Source organism: Schistocerca piceifrons, chromosome 1 (genome assembly GCF_021461385.2).
Source record: "Schistocerca piceifrons isolate TAMUIC-IGC-003096 chromosome 1, iqSchPice1.1, whole genome shotgun sequence".
NCBI lineage: Eukaryota > Metazoa > Arthropoda > Insecta > Orthoptera > Acrididae > Schistocerca > Schistocerca piceifrons.
The window spans coordinates 886,983,118-887,006,194 of NC_060138.1; the positions used below are offsets into that span (position 1 = coordinate 886,983,118).

A 23,077-nucleotide genomic window follows, 5' to 3' on the forward strand; every position below is an offset into this window, starting at 1 on the left:
GTATGCCTTCAGATAATTTTTTTCAGTAAATTATTATTTTGCTGACCAATAATACACACCCTCGTTCAAGGACCAGACATTCCACTCCTGGGTGTAAGGCAGTGACAGTAGCCTGACGAACTATAGAATGTAACAATGCTAGTTCTCCAAAATATTCTCCAGTCCCAAGCACAGCTAGCTTTTCTTCCACACCAGAAGCTGCAGGGAAAAAAAAATTCATTTCTGATAGGAAACAGGCTTTTATGCATTATTACTTTTTGGTAACAACTGAGCTTTATGCTTAGAAGTTTTACTTATCAAATATTTATTATAGATAATGACAGAATACAAATAATTCACAGTCATGACACAAAACAAGTGCAAATTTGTCACCATGGTTCTGTAACTCTTGAAAGCACACAAGGGGGTTGCTGAATCAGAAATAAAGTTACTGTAATTGTCATTATAATAATACAGATAAGGGCAAGTAGGATTCGCACACCAAGGAGTCTATACAAACTTAATTATATATATGGGGTGAACATTAATACAACTGACATACTGCTGGGACAGATTCCTGACTGGAAATGGAGGAAAAAAAGTCCCATGAACATGTGTCTGGACATGCATTACTGTCATGGTAGATGGCACTGCCAAATGATAGTTCCTCTGACCCTACCGTGTTTTCTTTGTGGCTGTGTGACTGACACAGTGTACTGTAAGCAGCAATACAGCCTGGTATTCATGTCAAGTACAAACCAAGATGGTGTTTGTGTAAGGCCAAGCAAATGGGAAAAGGTCAAGAGGCAGCACAGCTATGCCAAAACAAGTACCCTCACAGACACCAACCAAATCACACAACATTTCAAGCCCTTTTTGTGTGTTTGTGTGATCATGAGTCCTTTCAGGCGGATGAACATGAAGGGAGGCAACAAACTGTGTGTGCACCAGATTTGGAGCACCAGGTACTAAGGGATAGTGATACAGACCCAAGTACAAGCTACAGACCACTTTGAACATCTGTTGTGACACCACATCAATGCAGTGCAGCTCGATACTGTGTTCCAGGATTATTTGTTGTCTTTGTACGTGCACACTGGCCATTTCTGGACACTTGTTTGTAGAACTTTTTTCCCTCCATTTCTAGTCAGAAATCCATCCCTGAAGTTTGTCAGTTTTATTACTTTTCACACAAAATAGGTAATAATCCATCGCAACCACAGAGAATTTTGACAATTTTTTGTCTGTTATTAATACTGATATTGGGAAGAGGTAAAAAATGTGACATAAATTGCTGTATCATTTGATTGCATTACCCTAGAGGTTTAAATTTTTTACATGGCCAATGAACCATAGCCTTTAATATGTGTCATAAATTTCAACTTGGTACAGCTCCCCATTCCTGAGTAAAAAGTGTCTTAACAGACAGACAGACAGACAGTCAGTCAGTCAGTCAGATACACAAAATAAAATTTTCTGTGTGATATAACCGCAAATTAATAATTTTAGGATTTTTTCCTTTACTTGTACTGTGAAACCTTGCTTCTTGCCAAATTTCATGGTTGTAGGTCAACAGAAGGTACCATATAGGGCTTGATGTGTGAGTTTGTGAGTATCAAAATTTGTGACAAAAATAGCCATATCTTTTGATTGCTCTGACTTGGAAGCTTATAGTTCTTACACCATCAACTGGCCATAGGCCTTAGTATGTGACATAGGCCTTAGTACGTGACATAAATTTCAACTTGATATGGCAACCGGTCCCTGAGAAAAAGGGTTCTTAACAGTCGGATGGACAGACAGACAGACAGATGGACAGACAACAGAGTGATCCTACAAGGTTTCTGTTTTTAATGACTAAGCATGCAACATTAAAAAGGAAGTTAATAACATACAGTTGTTCAAAAAGTAATTAAAATATCCATCATGAATCAAACTTTTCATAAACTACTTACTTAGAGTTATGAGGTATTCTTTGATCAAAGAAAACAGGAAATGACTTAGGAAAAAATTTACAACAAGTATTACCAGAAAACTCATATAATGAAATGCAGATAAAAGAGAAAAAATTTTAAAGGAGAAAGTAGTATTTTTAGTTACATCATTACAATAAAAATGTTGAATTTAAATTAAATCTATAAAGAAAAACGTACATTTATTTACTTACTTGCATCATGAAGATAAACATAAGTACTTTTATTTATTTTCCATTTTTAAGCATTCACATTTGATTATGCCCCTAAATTGCAGTCTCTAATGCATTGTTTGTAGAAAACAGATAAAATAGTATTTAAATGATATCTAAAATTCTCATCCAAAAACGCTTTTGTATTACTGTATTCTTTGATGTGAGTTGTTCAATATTATTAGTACACAATTTATACCACAGGTAATCCACAAACAAATAACAAATGAAATTGTTAATGACAGAAAACTTTTCAGATGGCTACTCCCTCACCCGTTAAACCTTCTTTGTGCTTCCAAACAAAACTACTTAAGCAGAGGAAAAATGTGTTTAATATATAGCTGCATCTTAATGATGGGCTTGTGAGCATTCTATTTTATTTATATTTAGGGGACTATATCATAAAATTACACATCAGACCAAATCCACAAACTAGGTGACGTAGCTATTCAACAATAATAAAGAAATGGCCATACAATTCCATGAAAACTATAACAATTCACATAGTAATATCATTATATTCCTTGACCACCTTTTGCTGTTAAAAAACTAAAAATAAAAGGGAATATATCAAATTTTGAGTTCCATTTCAAGACTTGCTTCTTCAAATTTGTACCTGCATTAAAATAACTAAGTTTTTTTATATTTGTTCAGTGGAAGATAATGAATATGCATTAAACAATTATTTTGTAATCTTTTAAAATAATAAGATTAACAGACGTGTTTAAATTACTGATTTCTCAGGCAGAATGATAAACCATTATCTTTAGGTTCCGATAAGGCATTACTGACGTAAAAGTGGAAAACAATTTAAATATTAGCTACATGTTTACTGTGGTTTAAAAGTATTATCCCTGTATTAGATTTCACTAAATTGAGATAAAACATTTTTTTTGTTTTAGGGAAACTGTAAATCATGCAGAAGGTGATGGACCAACATTGCTTTTTCTTAGCAAGTGATCACATATTCCTAAACTGCAAAAGATAAAAATCCAGGATGAACACATTCGATAATATGAACATCAAAAATATAGTTTACAAGAATGTATTTAAGGATCCTAAGGTATACAAAATTAAACTAATTAAAACTTTCAATACTGGCACGTTAGGAAATTAAGAATATACAGCCATCAGTGAAAGAGGCAATTATTGTCAAAGAACTTACACAAAACAAAAAAATATGTTTAAGGCATGAAGAAACCAAAAGAAAATAAAACTTCAGAAGCAGATAAAAACAATGATTCAGAAGGATTATAGCACAAATAATAAAAAATGATAATCATACTGGATAGACGTCACATCTGACATGACAGGTGGCACAGCAACAAATAACAGAGAGAAAACTGTACAATGTTATAAATACTTCTTTAAATTTTTGTACAATTGAAGAAATTAATCATAATCACAGGCAGTTCTTGTTGAAAATAATGGCATTGTGAAAGTAGTGTGACATTAACAGTTTAAGCTGTCGGTGGTATTAAGAAAAGTTGCCAGGAAATAATGTTTCAACAGGAATTAGTAATGCTGTAGAAAAAGTTAGATGAAAATAACTGTTAACTTTATTCACAGAATGTTCGTACATGTAAACTGTTCTCCAAAACTCAAATAATGTTGTATTATTCTACATGTCAAGAAAGGGAACTATAATATCAAAAAGCAATAAACTTATCAGTCTTTTATTCATAATGTACAAAACATACACAAAAATTACCAATAACAGCATATGCAAAAATATTGGACTCAAATAAAGAAAACAAAGGAAACTGGCTTTAAATATCGATACAGTATAACAGTCTTCCTGTAAGTCAGGAAACAATAACAAAATGAAGCAATGAGTATGAATGATAGGTTTTTAAAAATCTTCTGATTTAGTTTTAAAAAACTGTACTAACGGCTCTTGGGAAACAAGTGGTTTATTCCACCAGTGTTAGTATACTGACTTATATACATAACAGAATGAAAAATGCTATTTACAAAGCACAAAAAAGATAAATATAAATATGTCCCAGACAGAGTTAGGAATGTAAAAGAGAGACACTAGCTTTCTGGCTTATCTGCAGCTTCAAAGACATTTAAATCAAAACACCTTGTCATACTCATGTTTTTTTTACTTACCAGTATTAATACACATGTCACATAATACAGTGCATTGTGTCAAGTAAGGCAACATGATACACAGTATTACTTTGTATATCATGACACACACCATCATGTCATGTCATCCAACATGGCATTTTTCATTTGATGCAGCATGACAAAATGTGTCATAAAATTTAGGATGTCTGCATCCCACTCTGGGGTAATCCCAGACCGAGACTCGAACTCAGGACCTTTGCCTTTTGCGGGCAAGTGCTCTACCATCTGAGCTACCCAAACATGACTCACGCCCCATCCTCACAGCTTTAATCTGCCAGGAAATTTCATATCAGCACACACTCCACTGCAGAGTGAAAATCTCATTCTGGAAACATCCACCAGGCTGTGGCTAAGCCATGTCTCCGCAATATCCTTTCTTTCAGGAGTGCTAGTTCTGCAAGGTTTGCAGGAGAGCTTCTGTAAAGTTTGGAAGGTAGGTAATGAGGTACTGGCAGAAGTAAAGCTGTGAAGATGGGGCATGAGTCGTGCTTGGGTAGCTCAGATGGTAGAGCACCAGCCCGCAAAAGGCAAAGGTCCTGAGTCTGAGTCTCGGTCCGGCAGACAGTTTTAATCTGCCAGGAAGTTTCATCATTAGTCTGGCTCCTCTATGGTTACCTTGTAGTGATTCGAGAATTTCCACATAAATTTTAGAACCACTCACCCTTCTACAGTCTTGAATGCACAATATTTTAAAAATAAGTGTGGGAGAACGTACATACTGTGTGACGCTTGTTTGTGTCAGCAGGCTGGAAAGGTGTCACAAGCACAAGGTAGACACGATGGTCGAATGGCATTGAAAAGTGTTTGATGCTCATGCCATGGCAACCATATTGGAAGAAAAAGAAATAATTATGTAGTATTCTTTGCTGTTTTAGTGACTGTGATTATTGTTAAAGAAAAATGAACAATTTTTAAGTACTTCACGTATTGTACTCACTAGAGGCAAGACAGGTTCACAAATTATGTGGTTGTTAAACCAACTTTGTTGCAGATGTATTTTATCGAGTCTATCACAAAATGAATTGGTTGACTCGTAAACATTCGAATATTGACGTGAGAAAGGGTGAATATGTTAGTTAAGGAAGTTGAAATACAGGGTGTTACAAAAAGGGATGGCCAAACTTCCAGGAAACATTCCTCACACACAAAGAAAGAAAATATGTTATGTGTACATGTGTCCAGAAACGCTTACTTTCCATGTTAGAGCTCATTTATTACTTCTCTTCAAATCACATTAATCATGGAATGGAAACACACAGCAACAGAACGTACCAGCGTGACTTCAAATACTTTGTTACAGGAAATGTTCAAAATGTCCTCCGTTAGCGAGGATACATGCATCCATCCTCTGTCGCATGGAATCCCTGATGCACTGATGCAGCCCTGGAGAATGGCGTATTGTATCACAGCCGTCCACAATAAGAGCATGAAGAGTCTCTACATTTGGTACCGGGGTTGCGTAGACAAGACCTTTCAAATGCCCCCATAAATGGAAGTCAAGAGGGTTGAGGTCAGGAGAGCGTGGAGGCCATGGAATTGGTCCGCCTATACCAATCCATCAGTCACCGAATCTGTTGTTGAGAAGCGTACAAATACTTCGACTAAAATGTGCAGGAACTCCATCGTGCATGAACCACATGTTGTGTCGTACTTGTAAAGTCACATGTTCTAGCAGCACAGGTAGAGTATTCCGTATGAAATCATGATAACATGCTCCATTGAGCGTAGGTGGAAGAACATGGGACCCAATCAAGACATCACCAACAATGCCTGCCCAAACATTCACAGAAAATCTGTGTTGATGACATGATTGCACAATTGCGTGCGGATTCTTGTCAGCTCAGACATGTTGATTGTGAAAATTTACAATTTGATCACGTTGGAATGAAGCCTCATCCGTAAAGAGAACATTTGCACTGAAATGAGGATTGACACATTGTTGGATGAACCATTCGCAGAAGTGTACCCGTGGAGGCCAATCAGCTGCTGATAGTGCCTGCACACGCTGTACATGGTACGGAAAGAACTGGTTCTCCTGTAGCACTCTCCATACAGTGACGTGGTCAACGTTAATTTGTACAGCAGCAACTTCTCTGATGCTGACATTAGGGTTATCGTCAACTGCACAAAGAATTGCCTCATCCATTGCAGGTGTCCTCATTGTTCTAGGTCTTCCCCAGTCGCGAGTCATAGGCTGGAATGTTCCGTGCTCCCTAAGACGCCGATCAATTGCTTTGAACGTCTTCCTGTCGGAACACCTTCGTTCTGGAAATCTGTCTCGATACAAACATACCACGCCACGGCTGTTGCCCCGTGCTAATCCATACATCAAATGGGCATCTGCCAACTCTGCATTTGTAAACATTGCACTGACTGCAAAACCATGTTTGTGATGAACACTATCCTGTAGATGCTACGTGCTGATGTGCTTGATGCTAGTACTGTAGAGCAATGAGTCGCATGTCAACACAAGCACCGAAGTCAACAGTACCTTCCTTCAATTGGGCCAACTGGTGGTGAATCGATGAAGTACGGTACATACTGACGAAACTAAAATGAGCTCTAACATGGAAATTAAGCGTTTCCGGACACATGTCCACATAACATCTTTTCTTTATTTGTGTGTGAGGAATGTTTCCTGAAAGTTTGGCCGTACCTTTTTGTAACACCCTGTATATGAGGACTGAACCAAAAGTATTCTTCGAGTACTAAATTATTTCAAAAGTAGAGAGAGAGTCTTATAAATTCCTGTTAACCAGCAGTATTCTTCAGAGAAGAAGGTTTTGGAGACTGGTTGAGCTGCCAGTCCCGAGAAAAAGATTGACTGTGCAGATCAAGTAAGTGAGAGAGGTGTGAATTTTGCAATCCAAATTCACAACACTTCTTATCGTCCACATTGTTAGAATGTGGCAACCAGTGAAAAGGACATGAGAAAAAAGGGAATTTTGAGAGGAAATTGAAGCAGAAGATATGATGTGTTGCCATAGAAACCAGGTATAACAAGACAAGAGAACTGCTTCACATAATTGGATTAAGTCCAAAAATTTAATGAAAAATTTTGTGAATGCAACACAGTGAAAGATGTATGAAAGTAATAATGTTAAAAGAACAGAAAGAAGACCTCGATGTATTAGACTAAGAAGAGATATGACGAGAATAATTTAACTAAAAAGATCTGGTGAGGGGAGTGTATAGCTCTCACAAGATTCGCAGGGTTGCAGACGTGGAGAGAATATCCGACACCCCGGCACCAGTTTCTGTTAATCGGTGCTGGTTCTACATCCACACACCAATGCCAACACAGGAACCAGCAACCGACGCCACCAACACCAGTTACTGTTCACCAGTGCTGATTCCACACCCGCTCACCGACGCAGCCTAAAACTCTATGCCGGGTGAGCAAAAGACAATAATTGTTCAAGCATAAAGTTGAAGAAACTGTTCACTAGACTGTATTAGTGTAGTTATTATACTTAGAGTTAATTCATTAAATGATTAGTAGATCAGAAACTAAGAGAAATACGGATTATACACAGAGAATTTGGGAAACTTCAGAACCAACCATGGCAATGTAAGTGAGTAAGGAGGTGCCTGACTGGTCTGAAGTAGTAAATTTAATCAAAGCCCAAAGGGCAGATTCAGAGGCCTTAAGAAAGGAACTGAGTCTTAAATTAGACTCAGTAAAAACTCAATTAAATGATAAAAATAGATGACCAGGGTGCTTCTTTGAGAAATGAATTAAGTGCAACTTTAAGTGAAAAACTCGATGCACAGAGTGCTAATTTAAGTAGAAAATAGACACAATGATAAACTCAATAAATTCTAAATTGTATGCTCAAGGTGAGATCTTAAAGAAAAACCTAGACTTAATAAACTCAATTAATTCTACATTAAAGGCTCAGAAAGACACTTTAGATGTTCAAATGACAAATATAGGTTTGTTGAATGTCAGAGTAGACGCTCAAAGCAAAGAATCTAGTGCTTCACACCACTTCTTATCATCCACATCATTAGAACCTGTCTCATACGATTCATACTGTCCAGTACAGCCTACTGTCTCACCACTATGTCAAGGTCATATGTGTGTGAGAATTTTTTAATTTTAATTTTTTACTTTTCTATGTTTTTATTTTTATTCTTTTGCTTTATATTTTTAGTTTTGTTTAATTTTTTATTGAGTTTTAATTTTTTTGTTTTATAGTCACACACTTTTTTTCATATATGCAAGAGATTGTATATGCAAACTTATGAAAAATAACCATAAATATTGTGCACACAATAACAGAAAACATAATTATGATACTGAATGAAATATTAAACCAGAGCAATAGTACAATTCCTGCAAAACTGGATTTTAAGTTCATTTTAAATGGAACTTCTGATTGCTATAGTGTGGCAATGGATAGAGCTTTCAAAATACAATATGATGACCATTAATGAGATGTATTTGTCTACATTCTTGCAAGCTTTAAACCAATACACACAAGTCTGAAACATAGAAGCTGTGCACTTAAAAAAACTCACAAAAAATGTGTTTTGTCCATGTAAAATCTGAATGAAGTTAGATTTTTGAAAGTGAGTTTTCAAATGCATTTTTTTTTTATTTGATTCAACTTAAACCATTTCTGCACATTCAGTTCACATACATAAGAACAAATTTTATGTGCTACATTTAGCTCAACTTTTAAGTGTTAGATCTTGACAATGGAGATGAAAAATATTCATTTTGTCTTTATCCATTTATCTACTTTTGTGTGAAGTTTGATCTGATTTGTACAAGTTTAAAGCATAGAAGTGGCACACTTTAAAAACCTCTAAAAAATGTGTTTTTGCACGTAACATCAAAACAAAGCAAGATTTTTTTCAAATAGTTAATCTTACCATAGACTAAGGTCTGATACACTGGTGGACCAAATATGAACCATGAGTAATGTGCCAGTAGAAAATTACGTAACAGTGACTCTTTCTGCAAGTAAAATCTGAAAGGTCCACATACAAATCTGGTGCATTAGCTGAGCATTCATTTCAGCCCATTTAAAATTAATCCATTTGTACAATTTGCCTGAGTCCAGCTCTGGTTTGTTATTCAAACCTCCCTTAATATATTGTAACATAGTTACAGTACGACATGTTCGAATGGCTACAAAAATGGTCACTGGTCCAAGCTAATGCATACACTTCTCATCCATGTTTCTAACTTAAGTAGCAACTGAGAACCAAGATCCTCAGCCTAGCCCCCCTCCCCCCCCCCCCAAATTTAAAAAAAAAAAAAAAAAAAAAAAAAAAAAAAAAAAAAAAAAAAAAAAAAAAAAAAAAAAAAAAAAAAAAAAATTGAAAGTGTGATTCTGTGTACAGTTTTTACATACATATTTGTTATAGCACTTCTGTGCTCTTATGGTACCTGAGCTACAACTGCTGTTACAGTTCACAGGAAAATTCTGAGTAGTAAGAATAGCCGTGCAAGGAGATTCCATACCACCAAAACTATTCACAACAACAGCCTTTCAGACCATTCAAACATGAAAATGAAGAAGGAATTCAATTTAATGGACTATATCTGAACCATTATAATTTTAATAATAACATTGTATTATACGTCTTTAATTTATGGGACGTAAAATTCAGGAACTAGTGAGTAAATTTAAATTAGATAGTTAGTTACTTTCATATTCCATTGGTCATTTGCCCAATAAATCACAGTGATGTGGAATGAGTCATTTTACATTCACATCACAAATTAATTTGCAAATATGGCTACATGATGAACATTTATAAAGTCTCTTTGTGCAATAAAAGTACAAGACATTTCTGCAGAGAAAAAAATAACATATATGTAATTGATAAACTTTTGTATTTAGGACAGACAAAAGGACTCACTGAACAAAGAGAGGAAGAAAGAGAGGTATGGCAGCACAACGCAGACCACGCATACAACTGTTTGAAGGTACATAAGGATGTAGGTTGCAGCAGGCACTGGTAGATGAAGAAGCTTGCACAGGATAGAGTAGCACAGAGAGCTGCATCAAACCAGTCTCTGGACTGAAGACCACAACAACAACATGTTAATTTAAGTACTTTGTATCAAAATAATTTTGTCAAACAGCTACAGTGGTTTACTTGCTCAAATGAGACTTAATAGTTGATGATTATGTCATGTCCCCTTTGTCTAAGACACAAAAGTATGTTTATTTTTTCAGTGGTTCTGTCATTTCAATTCTGACAATGAGTGTATTCACTGAAGTATGGAAGTAATGGGCACATATTCTGTAAGTCTGATGCAGATTAGTTTTGTTGATCTGCTGGTTTCTGATAACACCACAACATCATGGAAAGCAACAGATTTTGAATCTCAAGGTTTAACTGATATCTTGTACGAAGAATTACAAAAGAATGAGAGTTTTCAGTCAACCAATGTGGTGTTGGATTTAGAGCAAGGTTAGACTTATAAAACAGTTAAAAAATTTTGTAGGCACTGAAAGTCTCTTAGGTTGAGTCAAGATGAGTATAATTTCTATGCTTTGGGGGCTGTGAGCAAAAGCATACAGATAACACAACATGGAGGAATATTCTTAAAATAAAGGTCATAAGGTGAGACCTAAAGGTTAAGAGTGAAGAATAATATGATAGTTTTGTGGTCATTTATTAATTAATTTTTGAAATCACGTCAGAGAGGCTAGCTGGATATGTTAATTTGTATCTTCAATCTGGAAACGAACCATAAACAATGGCTTTTCTGGCATAGAGATTGTTCCATGAAATTTTAGCAAACTGCCATATGTTTGTAACTTGCTGTTGTGATATTTCTGCACAGAGTCTTCTACCCATCTTCAGATATGCTCAGCATATATTATACAGTACTGTATACAGTACCAGAATACTCCGTGCTGAAATATGATGATAGTAAAATAGAAACATCTGCCAATTTACCCAGAATTCCATGGAACAATGGCTAAATCATTCTCCATACTTTAATTCCTCCCAAATATATTTGTGTGAAGGACCTGGTGGACAGTTTTTATGATGTTTATAAAGTAGGAGTCAGGTACTCACTAACTACCTGTTTGAGGTACACCATGAGACATTCCTAGATACTTCACTGCATAAGAAGAATGGTCGTATATGGAATGGCTACAAGACTGATGTCCAGTTTGTTTCACTGGTTCAAATTCAGAAAAATTCATTACTTATATGTTTTATCAGTAGTGAAATTGAAAAAGGGTGTGTGTGTGAGAGAGAGAGAGAACTGGAAAAGAGAGAGAAGAAAAATATTATGGCTTACATGTTTTCTTGCTGCACTGCACATTTCCACCACTGATGATGTAGAATGTATCACCTTCATCTCCCTGTCTGACAATGACTGTGTTTGGTGCAAAGAATTCCTAGAAAACAAATTTCACTATTTATACTTATATGTCTTTGATTATAAAAGAAGATAAAAATATACAAAACTTCAATGCAAACATCTTTGGTCTCTAAAGCCATGTGCATGTCATTTACACTCAGTCCACCTCAAATAGGGAAACAGCTGACAAAGGCTGTATTAGAGTAAGACTAAAAATGCCTATATTTTAACAACTATTGGATTCCAACCCCCCTCCCCCACTCCCCCTTGAAGTTGTAAAAGAAGATAAAATCATACAAAACTTCAATGCAAAAATCTTCGGCCATTTTGAAATGCCTCATGAAAAAATTAGCAACTGCTGGACTAAGTGGACTACCCACTGTGACATCTTTAAGCTATTTGTAGAAATCACCATTCCATATTAAGTAGTTCATGATAAGACATGCATGAAAGAGCTTGGTGATGTCATGTGCTGCGCAGAGTGGCTGTGTGGTCAGAGGCTTGCAGGGCCACTACTGTTGGATGTTTGAGTCCTCCCTCAGGCATCTTGTTGTTCATAGCATAAGTTAGTTTAAGTAGTGTGTAAGTCTAGGGACCGATGCCATCAGCCGTTTGGTCCCTTAGGAATTCACTCACATTTGATGTCATGTGGGAGTATGCAACTTACGTGCTCCAGAGAATCACTGAATGCCCCTTTTGTAAAGACCGAAAAAACATTAAAGCTGACCAAGATGTCAACTGGTCAAAGTTTATACTTTCTTAAGCTTCTCAATGAAATGTCTCCAGCCCTTTATGTATGTGTTGGTCTTTCCCACATGTGACTAAATCAGAGAAACCAAGTGTTTTGCCAGTTTATATGACAATCAGCCAGGAGCACTTATGATTAGTCTTAATGGTACCATACATCATTTTTATGGATTTTTTATAATCCATATAACTGATACGGTAGGAGTTATGTGTTCCTCAGTTTCTCTGTGTGTCCACTGAGAGAGGAAAAAAAACACCTCGGTTAAGCTATTCATATGTCATGTGGTCTGCTATGTCTAATCTTTGCTTAGCTTTCAGTATGTCATCAGACATAATAGTTCCCACATCTTATGCTCAGAATCTTCAGTCTTCATTACAATGGTCACATTTCCATTGTTGGCAGGCAGGACCAACATAATCTTGTCAGTGATGAGGATCCTGATAGCTTGTAACTTTTCTTTTTCTGATTGCAAGCTAGTGGTTTTGCACAGTATCCTGGGAGTTTCAGTTGTATTTCCTCAGCTTTTTCACAAAGATGGATATGGGCAGCCACTTCATTGTTACCAATGATACCCTCCATAGGTAAATTTCTGCAGATGACAAGAAAATTCCCTCCTCTTTGATGGTCAGGTCCTTCATTTGAGATCAGTAGTTGTTCACTGACATTGACCACTGTGTATAACACATCAGGAATAGACTTTTCAATCTCCTTTCTGCTTCTTGCAAAGAGGTAATCAGCTTGTCAATCTCCTTTCTCTACCTTGAAAAGTTTTGCTCCTGTCATTCAAAGCAGTGGACAAGTTTGTTCTGAATGCTCCTGTGAGTGAAGTTGTTGTCTTTATCCCCATCATCTCAAGGCATGCTGCCTCTCAGTTGACAGAAAACATCCAAAAGTCACTCACTAGTTCTTGCCATGTCTCTTCGTATTGCATGAATTAGCTCATGAAGAAAAGCTTATTCCATTCTGTCATAGATTGATGGTTCTGGGCGGTGCTGCTTAGGTGTTTGTATTTCAGGTAGTCTGGAATTATTGTGACTAAAATCTTAAATTTTAGAAAATGCATAGCTTCAGAAACTACTGTATTTCCAGTATTACTCTTCAGATGTTCCTTAACTACAGATGTTAATTCACATATAAATGAAACTATCTTTCCATTCATTTTTGATAAAAACTTATCTGCAAGGTAAAAATGCAGTCTTACTTCATTGCATACAAGGGGTATTCAATAAGTAACACAACAATTTTTTTCTCAGACTATTTCAGTTTTAAAAAATTTGTACTTCTATTTGTAGCATTAACAAACATTGCTGTGTCATCTCATATACAGTGTACTCATAAAGTCTATGAAATATTTCAAGGAATTAGTACAGTTGAATGGATAAGAACAATGTAACAAGAAACTCAGTATGTGAAAGAATACTCTCAAAGATTTTTCTTACAGTATTTGTAAATGTTCTATGTGTCATCCTCTGTCATATAGCACATATCTAATCAGTAGCCCACTTCTCCCCATACCCAACCCAGCACGTGTAGCAAGTCTTCGAGGTTCCACGGTGGAGGTGGATCATAAACACTACCCTTGATATAACACTACAAGCAAAAATCACAAGTCTGGTGACCATGATGTTAAATTGAGCAGTGCCAGGTCAGCAGCTTTTAATGGAACTGATCAGTCGCCCACTTCTAGTACACTATATGATACACACGATAAAGTCACCACCAAACTAATAACATTTTTCACACACCATTAACTTCTGATTTTCATTTTCATTCAAACAGATTATAAAATATAATTGTTTATGTTCAAATGTATATATAAAAGGTGTTTTGTATAAAGGATCTTAATATTAAAAGCTTCTTGAACATATTTTATAATTTTGATAACCACACACACATATATATTCGCACAACCAGGTACACCTCATGCAGAAATGACAACTATCTCTGGCTGCTGTGGCCAGACTGCAAGTGTTGCATTGAATGAAAGTAAGAACCCAGAAAGGGGTAGAGATGGGTCTCACAAAGGCCTTCACATTGAGGCACTACCCCCAGACCTAGTTCACAAACAGATTTGTCCTGCTGTACCCCAAATTTCCCCAGTCTTTCATCATCATCATCATCATCTTGGACAGTTTCCAGCCACTGGCTGGGTCTGTCGGGAACACAAGCCTCTCCATCGTGTTCTGTCTTTCCACCATTCCCCCTCTTCCACCTTCGTCCAGTTCTCTCCTCTTCTCATCACACATTCCTTCAGTCCCTTCACCCATCTATCTCTTGGTCTTCCTCTGGGCCTCTTCCCCTCCAGTTGCAGATCAAACATCCTCTTTGGAATTCTTCCCTCATCCATTCTCTTCATGTGTCCATACCACTGCAGTCTTGATTTTTCTATCCTGTCCTGTACTGGTTCCTCCTTTAGTCTTTCCCTCACATACACATTTCGCAATCTGTCTCGTCTTGTTACACCCAACCTGCTCCTCTGGAACTTCATTTCACTAGCCTGTATTCTACTTTTGTCGCTTTTGTGCATTACCCATGTCTCACTTCCGTATGTCAATATGGGGACAAAGTAGGTTCGGTATATAATTCCCTTGGATTTCTGTGGCACCTCCTTGCTCCAAATAAGCCCCCTAATGCATTTGTAGAACTGCCCTGCTTTTCTGCACCTTTCATTTATTTCCATTGCGTTTCCCCCCCTTACTTTCAATCATGCTTCCCAGGTACTTGAAGTTCTCTACCACTTGTAGTTTTTCCCCTCCACAAGTTATATCCACATTTGGCCTATTCTTCTTCCTTGTTGTGACGATTATTTCACTTTTCTTTGCAGAGAAATGCATTCCATATTGTGCTGCCGTTGCCTCCCATGCATCTAACTGCTCTTGCACCTCCTTCTCGCAATTTCCCCATAACATCAGGTCATCGGCAAAAAGCACTGCTTTCATTTTATGATCTCCAATTGCATCTGATACTTGCTGCAGGATTTCATCCATAACAATAATAAACAATAAAGGCGAAAGTGCACTTCCCTGTCGCAGCCCATTTTCCAGCTTGAACCATGCAGTACGTTCCCTCCCCACTTTCACACAACTCTCACTTCCCTCATACATTTTTCTGACTTTTCGTGTTATCTCTTCATCTATCCCTTTTGCGTTCAGCACATCCCAGAGCTTGTCCCTACAGATACTGTCATACGCCTTCTCAATATCCAAAAAGGCCATGATTAAGTCCTTCCCGTACTCATAGTGCCTTTCCTGCAGTTGCCTTACCGCAAATATGAGGTCCGTTGTTGATCTTCCCGGTCTGAAACCGTACTGCTCCTCTTGCAGTCTACTTTCAATACTGCTTCTTATTCTCTTCTCCAGGATCTTTTCATAGATTTTTCCACAGTGGCATAGCAGGGTGATTCCTCTGTAGTTCTCACATCTCCTTTTATCCCCTTTCTTGAAGATTGGGACTATAATTCCTTTCTTCCAATCCTCAGGAATTCTGTTCTCCTTCCACACCACCCTCAGCACTCTGTATAGCCACTGGGTTCCTACTTCTCCTGCTGCTCGTATCATATCCACTGTTACTTCGTCCCAACCTGGTGCCTTGCCCCCTTTCATCCTCTTTATGGCTTCTTCCACTTCATTCCAAGTTAGATCATCAATTTCCCCACTATTATAATCATCTGCTGCCTTAGGCTCTCCATCGCTGTTAGTTACCCGCTTGGCGGCATTCAACAGATCTTAAAGGTACGCCTTCCAAATCTCTTTGAGCTCATGCATTTCCTCCACAACTCTTCCATTATTATCCATGATCCTCAGGCACTCGCTTCTGTCGTTCCTCTTATTTCTTACCATGGTGTAAAGTACTTTTTTGTTCCCTTCACTGTCCTCTTCTAACATTCTTGTCCATTTTTCCATCCACTTCTTCTTCTCCGCCCTTACTATGGTCTGTGCCGCTTTCTTGCTTTCCTTATATTTTACCCTAGCTTCCTCTGTTCGGGTCTGGAACCATTCTCTGAAGGCTTTGTTCTTTCGAAGTACTGCCTCTTTACATATGTTGTTCCACCATGGGGTTTCCCTACTTCCCCTCTTTGTGCTAGTTCTTCCGCACACAGTCTCAGCTGCCTCAACTAGAGCCCTCTTAAAATCTCCCCATTCTTCTTCCACTGTTCTCTGATCTTCCTTTGGCAGCTTCTTCCTGATCAGTGTCTGGTACTGGGTCCTCCGTTCATCCTCTTTCAGCATCCATGTCTTCAACCTTTTCTCCTGTATATCTGTTGCCCTCCTATCTTTTTTCTCTCTCAGGATGGCTACCAACAGCCGATGGTCACTGTCTAAGGCCTCAGATGGAATGACCTTAACATCTGTGAGGCTGCTCATCATCTGCCTATCCACTAGTACATAGTCTACTACTGAAGTTTGGGACCAGTCCCCACTGTACCAAGTTATTTTGTGACTACTCCTCTTCTTGTACCAGGAATTTGCGATCACCAGCCCATTCCTCTTGCAGAATTCCAGCAACAATTTTCCTTCTCTATTTCAGTTCCCCCAGCCCTCTGGTCCCATTATCTCCTCGAATCCTTTCCTGTCTGTGCCAACATGTGCATTGAGGTCCCCTATTATAATCTGATTTCCTCCATTTAGCTGCTTTTGCATGTCATCTTCAAATTCCTCCTCCTCCTTTTTAGTACACCCCACCTGTGGGGCATATTCTTGGATAATTTCAATGCTTTTTCCTTTCACCCGTACTCTGGCTTTTATCATTCGATCATTGATACCTTCCACCTCCTCCTGCAGACCCTCTCTGACCACTATTGCCACTCCATTTCTTCCCCTCTCATTCCCTATCCAGTACAGTTTACATCCTTTACTTAGTGGTTTTTCACCAACTCCTCTCCACCTAGTCTCAGCAAGTCCCAATATGTCCAATTTCCTCCTTTCCATCATTTCTACAATTTCTTCTAACCTCCCAGTTAGAGTCCTTACATTTAAGGTGCCCAGTCGTAAACCATCTCGTAACCCTTTTCCATTGCTTGGTCGGTTTCCTTTAAATCCGTTCCGTGATCCGAGGCATGTTCCCATTTTAAAAGCAGTTGATTAATCCACTACTGGCTTGCTAGGCCTATCGCAGCTTCACCAGAGCCCCGTTAGCCGTCACGTTTCAGGGTTCCCATAGGGCCTTCTCAGCTACCGTAGCGGTCCTGGGGCACACGAAGTCCCCGCTGTACATCGCCCCTATAGGCAGCCCCTACTTTGTGCCGTTGCCCATCTCCCACGACTTGGATGAGGGGTTGGACTTATGGGAGTCTTTCCACTACCCTTAAAAACCAGGTACAAAGTGCACCTGATTTGTCACTATAATATCACCCTGGACTGGAAAAACTGAACGACATTCTTCATCAGAGATTTGATTATCTTTCATCATGCTCTGTAATGAAGGACATACCACTCAAGATCCTTCTCACCCCTCCTAAATTAGCATTCTGTCAGCCACCCAAACCCCACAGCATCCTAGTCCATCCCTACGCCACTGCCAGCTCCAGGCCCTTGACACAGGGATTATATCGCTATGGAAGACCCACGTGCAAGTGCTGATCAATCCACCCACCCATCACTTCCTATTCCAGTCCTGTCACAGGCTTATCCTACAACATCAGAGACTGAGCCACCCGTAAAAGCAGCCATGTCATATACCATCTCTGCTGCAATCACTGCACAGATTGTTATGTTGGTATGACTACCAACCAGCTGTCCATCATAATGAACGGACACCACCAAACTATGGCTGAGAACAAAGTGGACCACCCTGTAGCACAATAGGCACCTGAACATAGTATGCTTGATTTCAATGGCTGCTTCACAACCTGGACCATCTGGATACTCCTCTCCACCACCAGCTTTTCTGAACTGCACAGATGGGAGTTATCCTTACAATATATTCTCTGCTCCTGAAATTATTCCAGCCTCAACCTATGATAACCTGCTGTCCCCAAAATCTCCACCCAACAGTTTCTGACCCTCTGTCCTTTCACATGATCCCAATTCACATCTCCTCACCCTCATTGTGTGACACTCTCTGCCAATGCAGCCACCAGTCTTTTCCCCTCTGTTCCACTTCTTTTCTGCTACCTCTTCCTTCGCTCCCCTCTCCATAGTTTCACCTGGCAGTCCTGTCTTGCCATCTCCTATCTCTTCCATGCTCTGCTAGACACTGCTCTTCTCTCTCCCTACCCCTACTCTGCTATCCCTCCCCCTTCCCTGCCCCACTCCAGATTGCTGCTTTCATTCAACACAACAGTTATAGTCTAGCCAGAGTGGCTGAGGTAGCAGTCATGTGAGCATGAGGTGTGTCTGCTTGTGTCAGTGTGTGTGTATATGTTCCTTTCTTTTCTGAAGAAGGCTTTGGCCAAAAGCTCAGTGTGTAACAGTCTTTTCATAATGCCAGTCTGCAACTCGATATGTCACCTTTATGACGACTAGAAATCTATCCTTTTCATAGTTGCTGAAATTCCAATTCAGACTTTCCATTGTTTGATTATTATTATTATTATTATTATTACTATTATTATTTCTGCAGTAATTATGATCACTTATAGTATTAGTAATGTCAGTTATAATAATCAAATAAAAATCACAAATTAAACACAAAACTATCTTTGTTTATATACATGAATCTCATTATCAAACAACATCTTTGTATGGCTAAATACAATGCTGATCTTTTTAGTGCACTTTCAGAAGTTGTGAGTAGTTGTAAAAGAGAGTGTGTTGTAAGTTGTTGTTGTGCTAAGACAGATATTTTCAATGAAAAGTTTTGTAATTCAAGATTCTGTGTGTTATGATATGTTGTTCAAAATAAATCATTAAAGGAACAAATAATTATGAGAAAAGGTTTTGCAACAATTCATTTTTAACACTAAAGCAAAGCTGAAAACACAATCTTGGATTTCTCCTCTTTAAGCTTGAAATATATCTCAAGACATACTGTAGCAATGAGAAACACCAGGTAAACTGGAAAGAGGGGAAAAAGATAAGCAGCAAACAATTTTTACAAGATTTTAGAATTATTATAACATACTTCATGTATTACATTCTCTTTTGTGTTCTCAAGGTGCTGAGAATTTTTTAGTGAGGTTTGCTGAATATTTGTAAATCAAGTGGGGTGCACTCAGCCCTTGTGAGGCCATTTGAGGAGCTACTGACAATGGCTGGGAGAGTGGTGTGCTGACCAAGTGCCCATCCAGTGAAGCCTAAGGGCTCAGGATGACATGGCGACTGGTTAGCACCATTTGGCCCTCAAGGCCTGTTTGGGTGGTGTTTGTTTGTTTTTATTGTGTTCATCCCATTAGAAAAGAATGAGTCAGAATGTGATTGCATCAGCTGGGATTCAGAGTAAACATATGCATTGACTGAAGAAAAATGTTGCAGGAACAGTATCAAATATTACAGTAATGTTAATCAGACTGGAAAATGTGAAACTAGTGAAGTACTTGTCACCTAAGCAAACAACAACAAAAGGATTGCAGCACATGAAAAAAGTATAGTTACAAAATTTTAAATACTTCAGTGCTTCGAATTACTTTACTTTTCATCACTTTGTACATGAAGTGAGTAACAATGATCATAAGAAAACCAAAAATAGAATCAGAAGTAGAGGGAGCAACTATTTTTTGTACATGGGAGAGTTAGACAAAAAAATAAAATGAGAAGAAGTAATGGTTGAATTAGTACAAAAAATATCACCAATGACAAATCATCCACTTATATCTGTTCATCAACAATAAAGCTACTGAAACACTTGTTCAGTGCATGAAAAAATTGTCAAGTAATAGCAATAATCTGGGAGAAAAGATAAACCAGTGGAGAAATGCTCCTGTCAGAGAAAAAAAAAGGCAAATATGTTCCTCTTTAAATGACCCTCATCAAAAATATTGGTGTGTAAATATCATATCCCCTGTACCTATATATTAAAGTTTGTTGGCCCAGGAGCATACAGACCCCCCCCCTCCACTCCAGCCTTCGTATGGTCTCTACTTACCTGTATTTTTAATTTACACCATCTTCTCTCTCTTTCAGTCCCACTGCTCCTATCTCTCTCTCTTTTACTGTCACTGCCTCTCACTGATCACAAATATCTCCTCCCTCTTTGGCTGCTACTGCTACTGTCTTCGTCCACCTCTGTTTTTCTTTCAATGCCACTTTCTCTCTTCACCATCACTTTCTGCTCTCTCTTTCTGTGCCACTAACACTGTCTTCTCTTGCTTCTACCATCATTATCTCCCTGCAACTCTCTTTCAGCAGAAATAAGCATGTATATCTTCAAGTGCCAAAATTTTGTGAGGAAGGCAGAATGAGGATGGAGGCAGCTAGCTACCCTTTCTGTCAGAGTTATTTAAAGAGGAACTTATTTGATTTTTCTTTTTTTTGTGCTCCAATGGGAGCATTTTTCTATTGGTTCTCTTATTTTCCCTGCTGCATTCAGGTGTGCTGCTTATATGAAACAAAATCTATGGATCAGTAAAGTTTTGACAGTTTATTTATATACTTTTACATACATAAATAACAAATAAGTACACATAATATAAGGCTGACAGAAAATTGTTTGATTTACATTTTTTCTGGATATCTTTCACATTAAAAGAGTACATTGCAGATTCCCAGCTCATGATTTGTACCTTAAAAGAGTAAAAATGTTATTAGATATAATTTTATTAAGTTTCCAGACTTTCTATTTTTACATAAATTTTGGCTGTCATTTCTTTTAGAAATATTAAGACCTTTCTTAGTCCATTTTTGGTCACTGCAGTACCACTTTGAGTATATCTATACAGGCATGAAGTGCCCAAAATACAGAGACAGCGCATCATAAAGTTTCATTGCTGAAAAAAATACTAATTGCAACCACAATGTAATCTGACAGGTGAAAAATTTACTCACCAAGCTGCAGCAGATCACACGAAAAAAAAAGAAAAAAAAAAAAAAAAAAAAAAAAAAAAAAAAAAAAAAAAAAAAAAAAAAAAAAAGAAAAAAAAAAAGAAAAAAAAAAAAAAAAGTTTTACATATTCAAGCTTTTGGAGGCAGTGGCTCCTTCCAGCAGAAGAGTTGAAGGGGAAGGAAAAGGGGAGAAGTAAAAGGACTGGGGAGGTTATGGTAAAGTCTGGGTGACTTTTCCAAGCTCTACGTATGTTCTCCTCCTGCAGCTTAGTGAGTAGGCCTTTATCTATCCAATTACATTATATTGTCAAAAATTGGTTATTTTCATTGTTATAACAGCCCATGTGGTCATCATTCCTTCTTATGATCCCTCTTGTCAATCTTCGTTGTTGTCTGTCTCATGCAAACTGTCATCTGTTTTCTATCTTATGTGCTAGTCTGATCGTTTAATTATCTGTACCACCCAGATAAATCAACACTTTGCACCTACATGTTTTCTAGTACTTATTTCTGTGCACATACATCATTGTTATTTACGAATTTAAATATAACAATTTGTTTACAGTTCACTAAACTGCATGGCCTTCTCCCAATCATCTTTTGCTGATTTATTCGCAAATTTGAGAGCTATTTTCTTTCCCATCTTCCACTTACCTTGTTTATAAATAATTCTTTCACATTTTTTGTGTGTTTGTTTTTTGCCAAACTGCTCTGATTGATTATTACTGTCATGTCCTACATTACATTATTCGCCAAGCAAAGTAGTTTACATTTTCTCCTATGATTATCTCTTTCTGTTTGCCCAGTTTTTAAAATTTTGTCTCTTTTCATAACTTACCCCATAGATTTTATCTTTTCCAATCACTTTTTGTGTCTTATAGACTACTTTTCTGGCGAGAAATTCTCAGGCACTCATTACCTCTTGTTAACCATTGTTTGTTCCCATGATTTTTGTACAATTTTTTCTGATTTTTTCCGAATCTTTTCCTCAATTTTTTCCATTTTTCTGTCTTTTTCCACCCTCTGCTTCTCTTTTTTTGCCACTCCCACCACTTATAACACTTCAAACCAATGTCTCTTGCTATAATGAATACCAACAGATATTACATTCATTCTTTTTGAAAACATGTTTTAGCACAATCAAAACTACGGTCCCACATTCTGTTTCATGAAACCTGCTTGTTCCTTGGAATTATTCCAAAAGGGCTAACACTGGAACTCCTTGATTATGGATGTAATCCTACTCTACACCAGGTTCTTTTACAGTTTCAATACAGCAATCTCTTGCACTTACCTGACTAATATGTAACCTGCATGCATCATCTGTCAATTTCCACTCTTATCAGACTTCTCCCCTTCTACCAAATTCTGCAGTTATCTTCCCTTCATGTTTCCTTGGATTGTATCATCCATCAGGCCAACTTCAAACTGCATCAACAAACCAAACTTCATCTCATAAAGCTATGCCACCCTCTTCTAAACTACCTCAACAGTGGTGTTTCCCTTCCTGCCTCATAGACTAATAATGACTACTAATCATAAGAACCAGTCACCAGAGTGCAGTGTTCTCTACCTCTCATCTAAAGCACTCTCCCCTTCTTAAAAAAGACAACCAGTCTTTCCTTCTCATTATGTCCAGTAAGTCTCCCCTGATCTGGGATTCTGGATGATTTTTCCAAAATCTACCTCTTTTCCTAAACCTCTCCAGTCCTCTTCCTTTTCCCCTCTTCCTCCCCTTCAAACCATCAGGTGGAAGAAGAAGCCACTGG

General features: G+C 37.8%; 1 protein-coding gene across 1 annotated transcript in view; it reads right to left on the reverse strand.

Moving 5' to 3' along the window:
* The window catches only part of LOC124793088 (cGMP-dependent protein kinase, isozyme 1-like), a 405,887-nt gene that overhangs the window by 171,951 nt on the left and 210,859 nt on the right, over positions 1-23,077 (reverse strand). Inside the window, exons 7-8 of the mRNA XM_047257993.1 lie at positions 11,580-11,679; positions 60-198 (exon numbers count right to left, since the gene is read on the reverse strand). Coding sequence (XP_047113949.1) covers positions 60-198; positions 11,580-11,679 — 239 coding nt within the window. The remainder of the gene's footprint in view (positions 1-59; positions 199-11,579; positions 11,680-23,077) is intronic.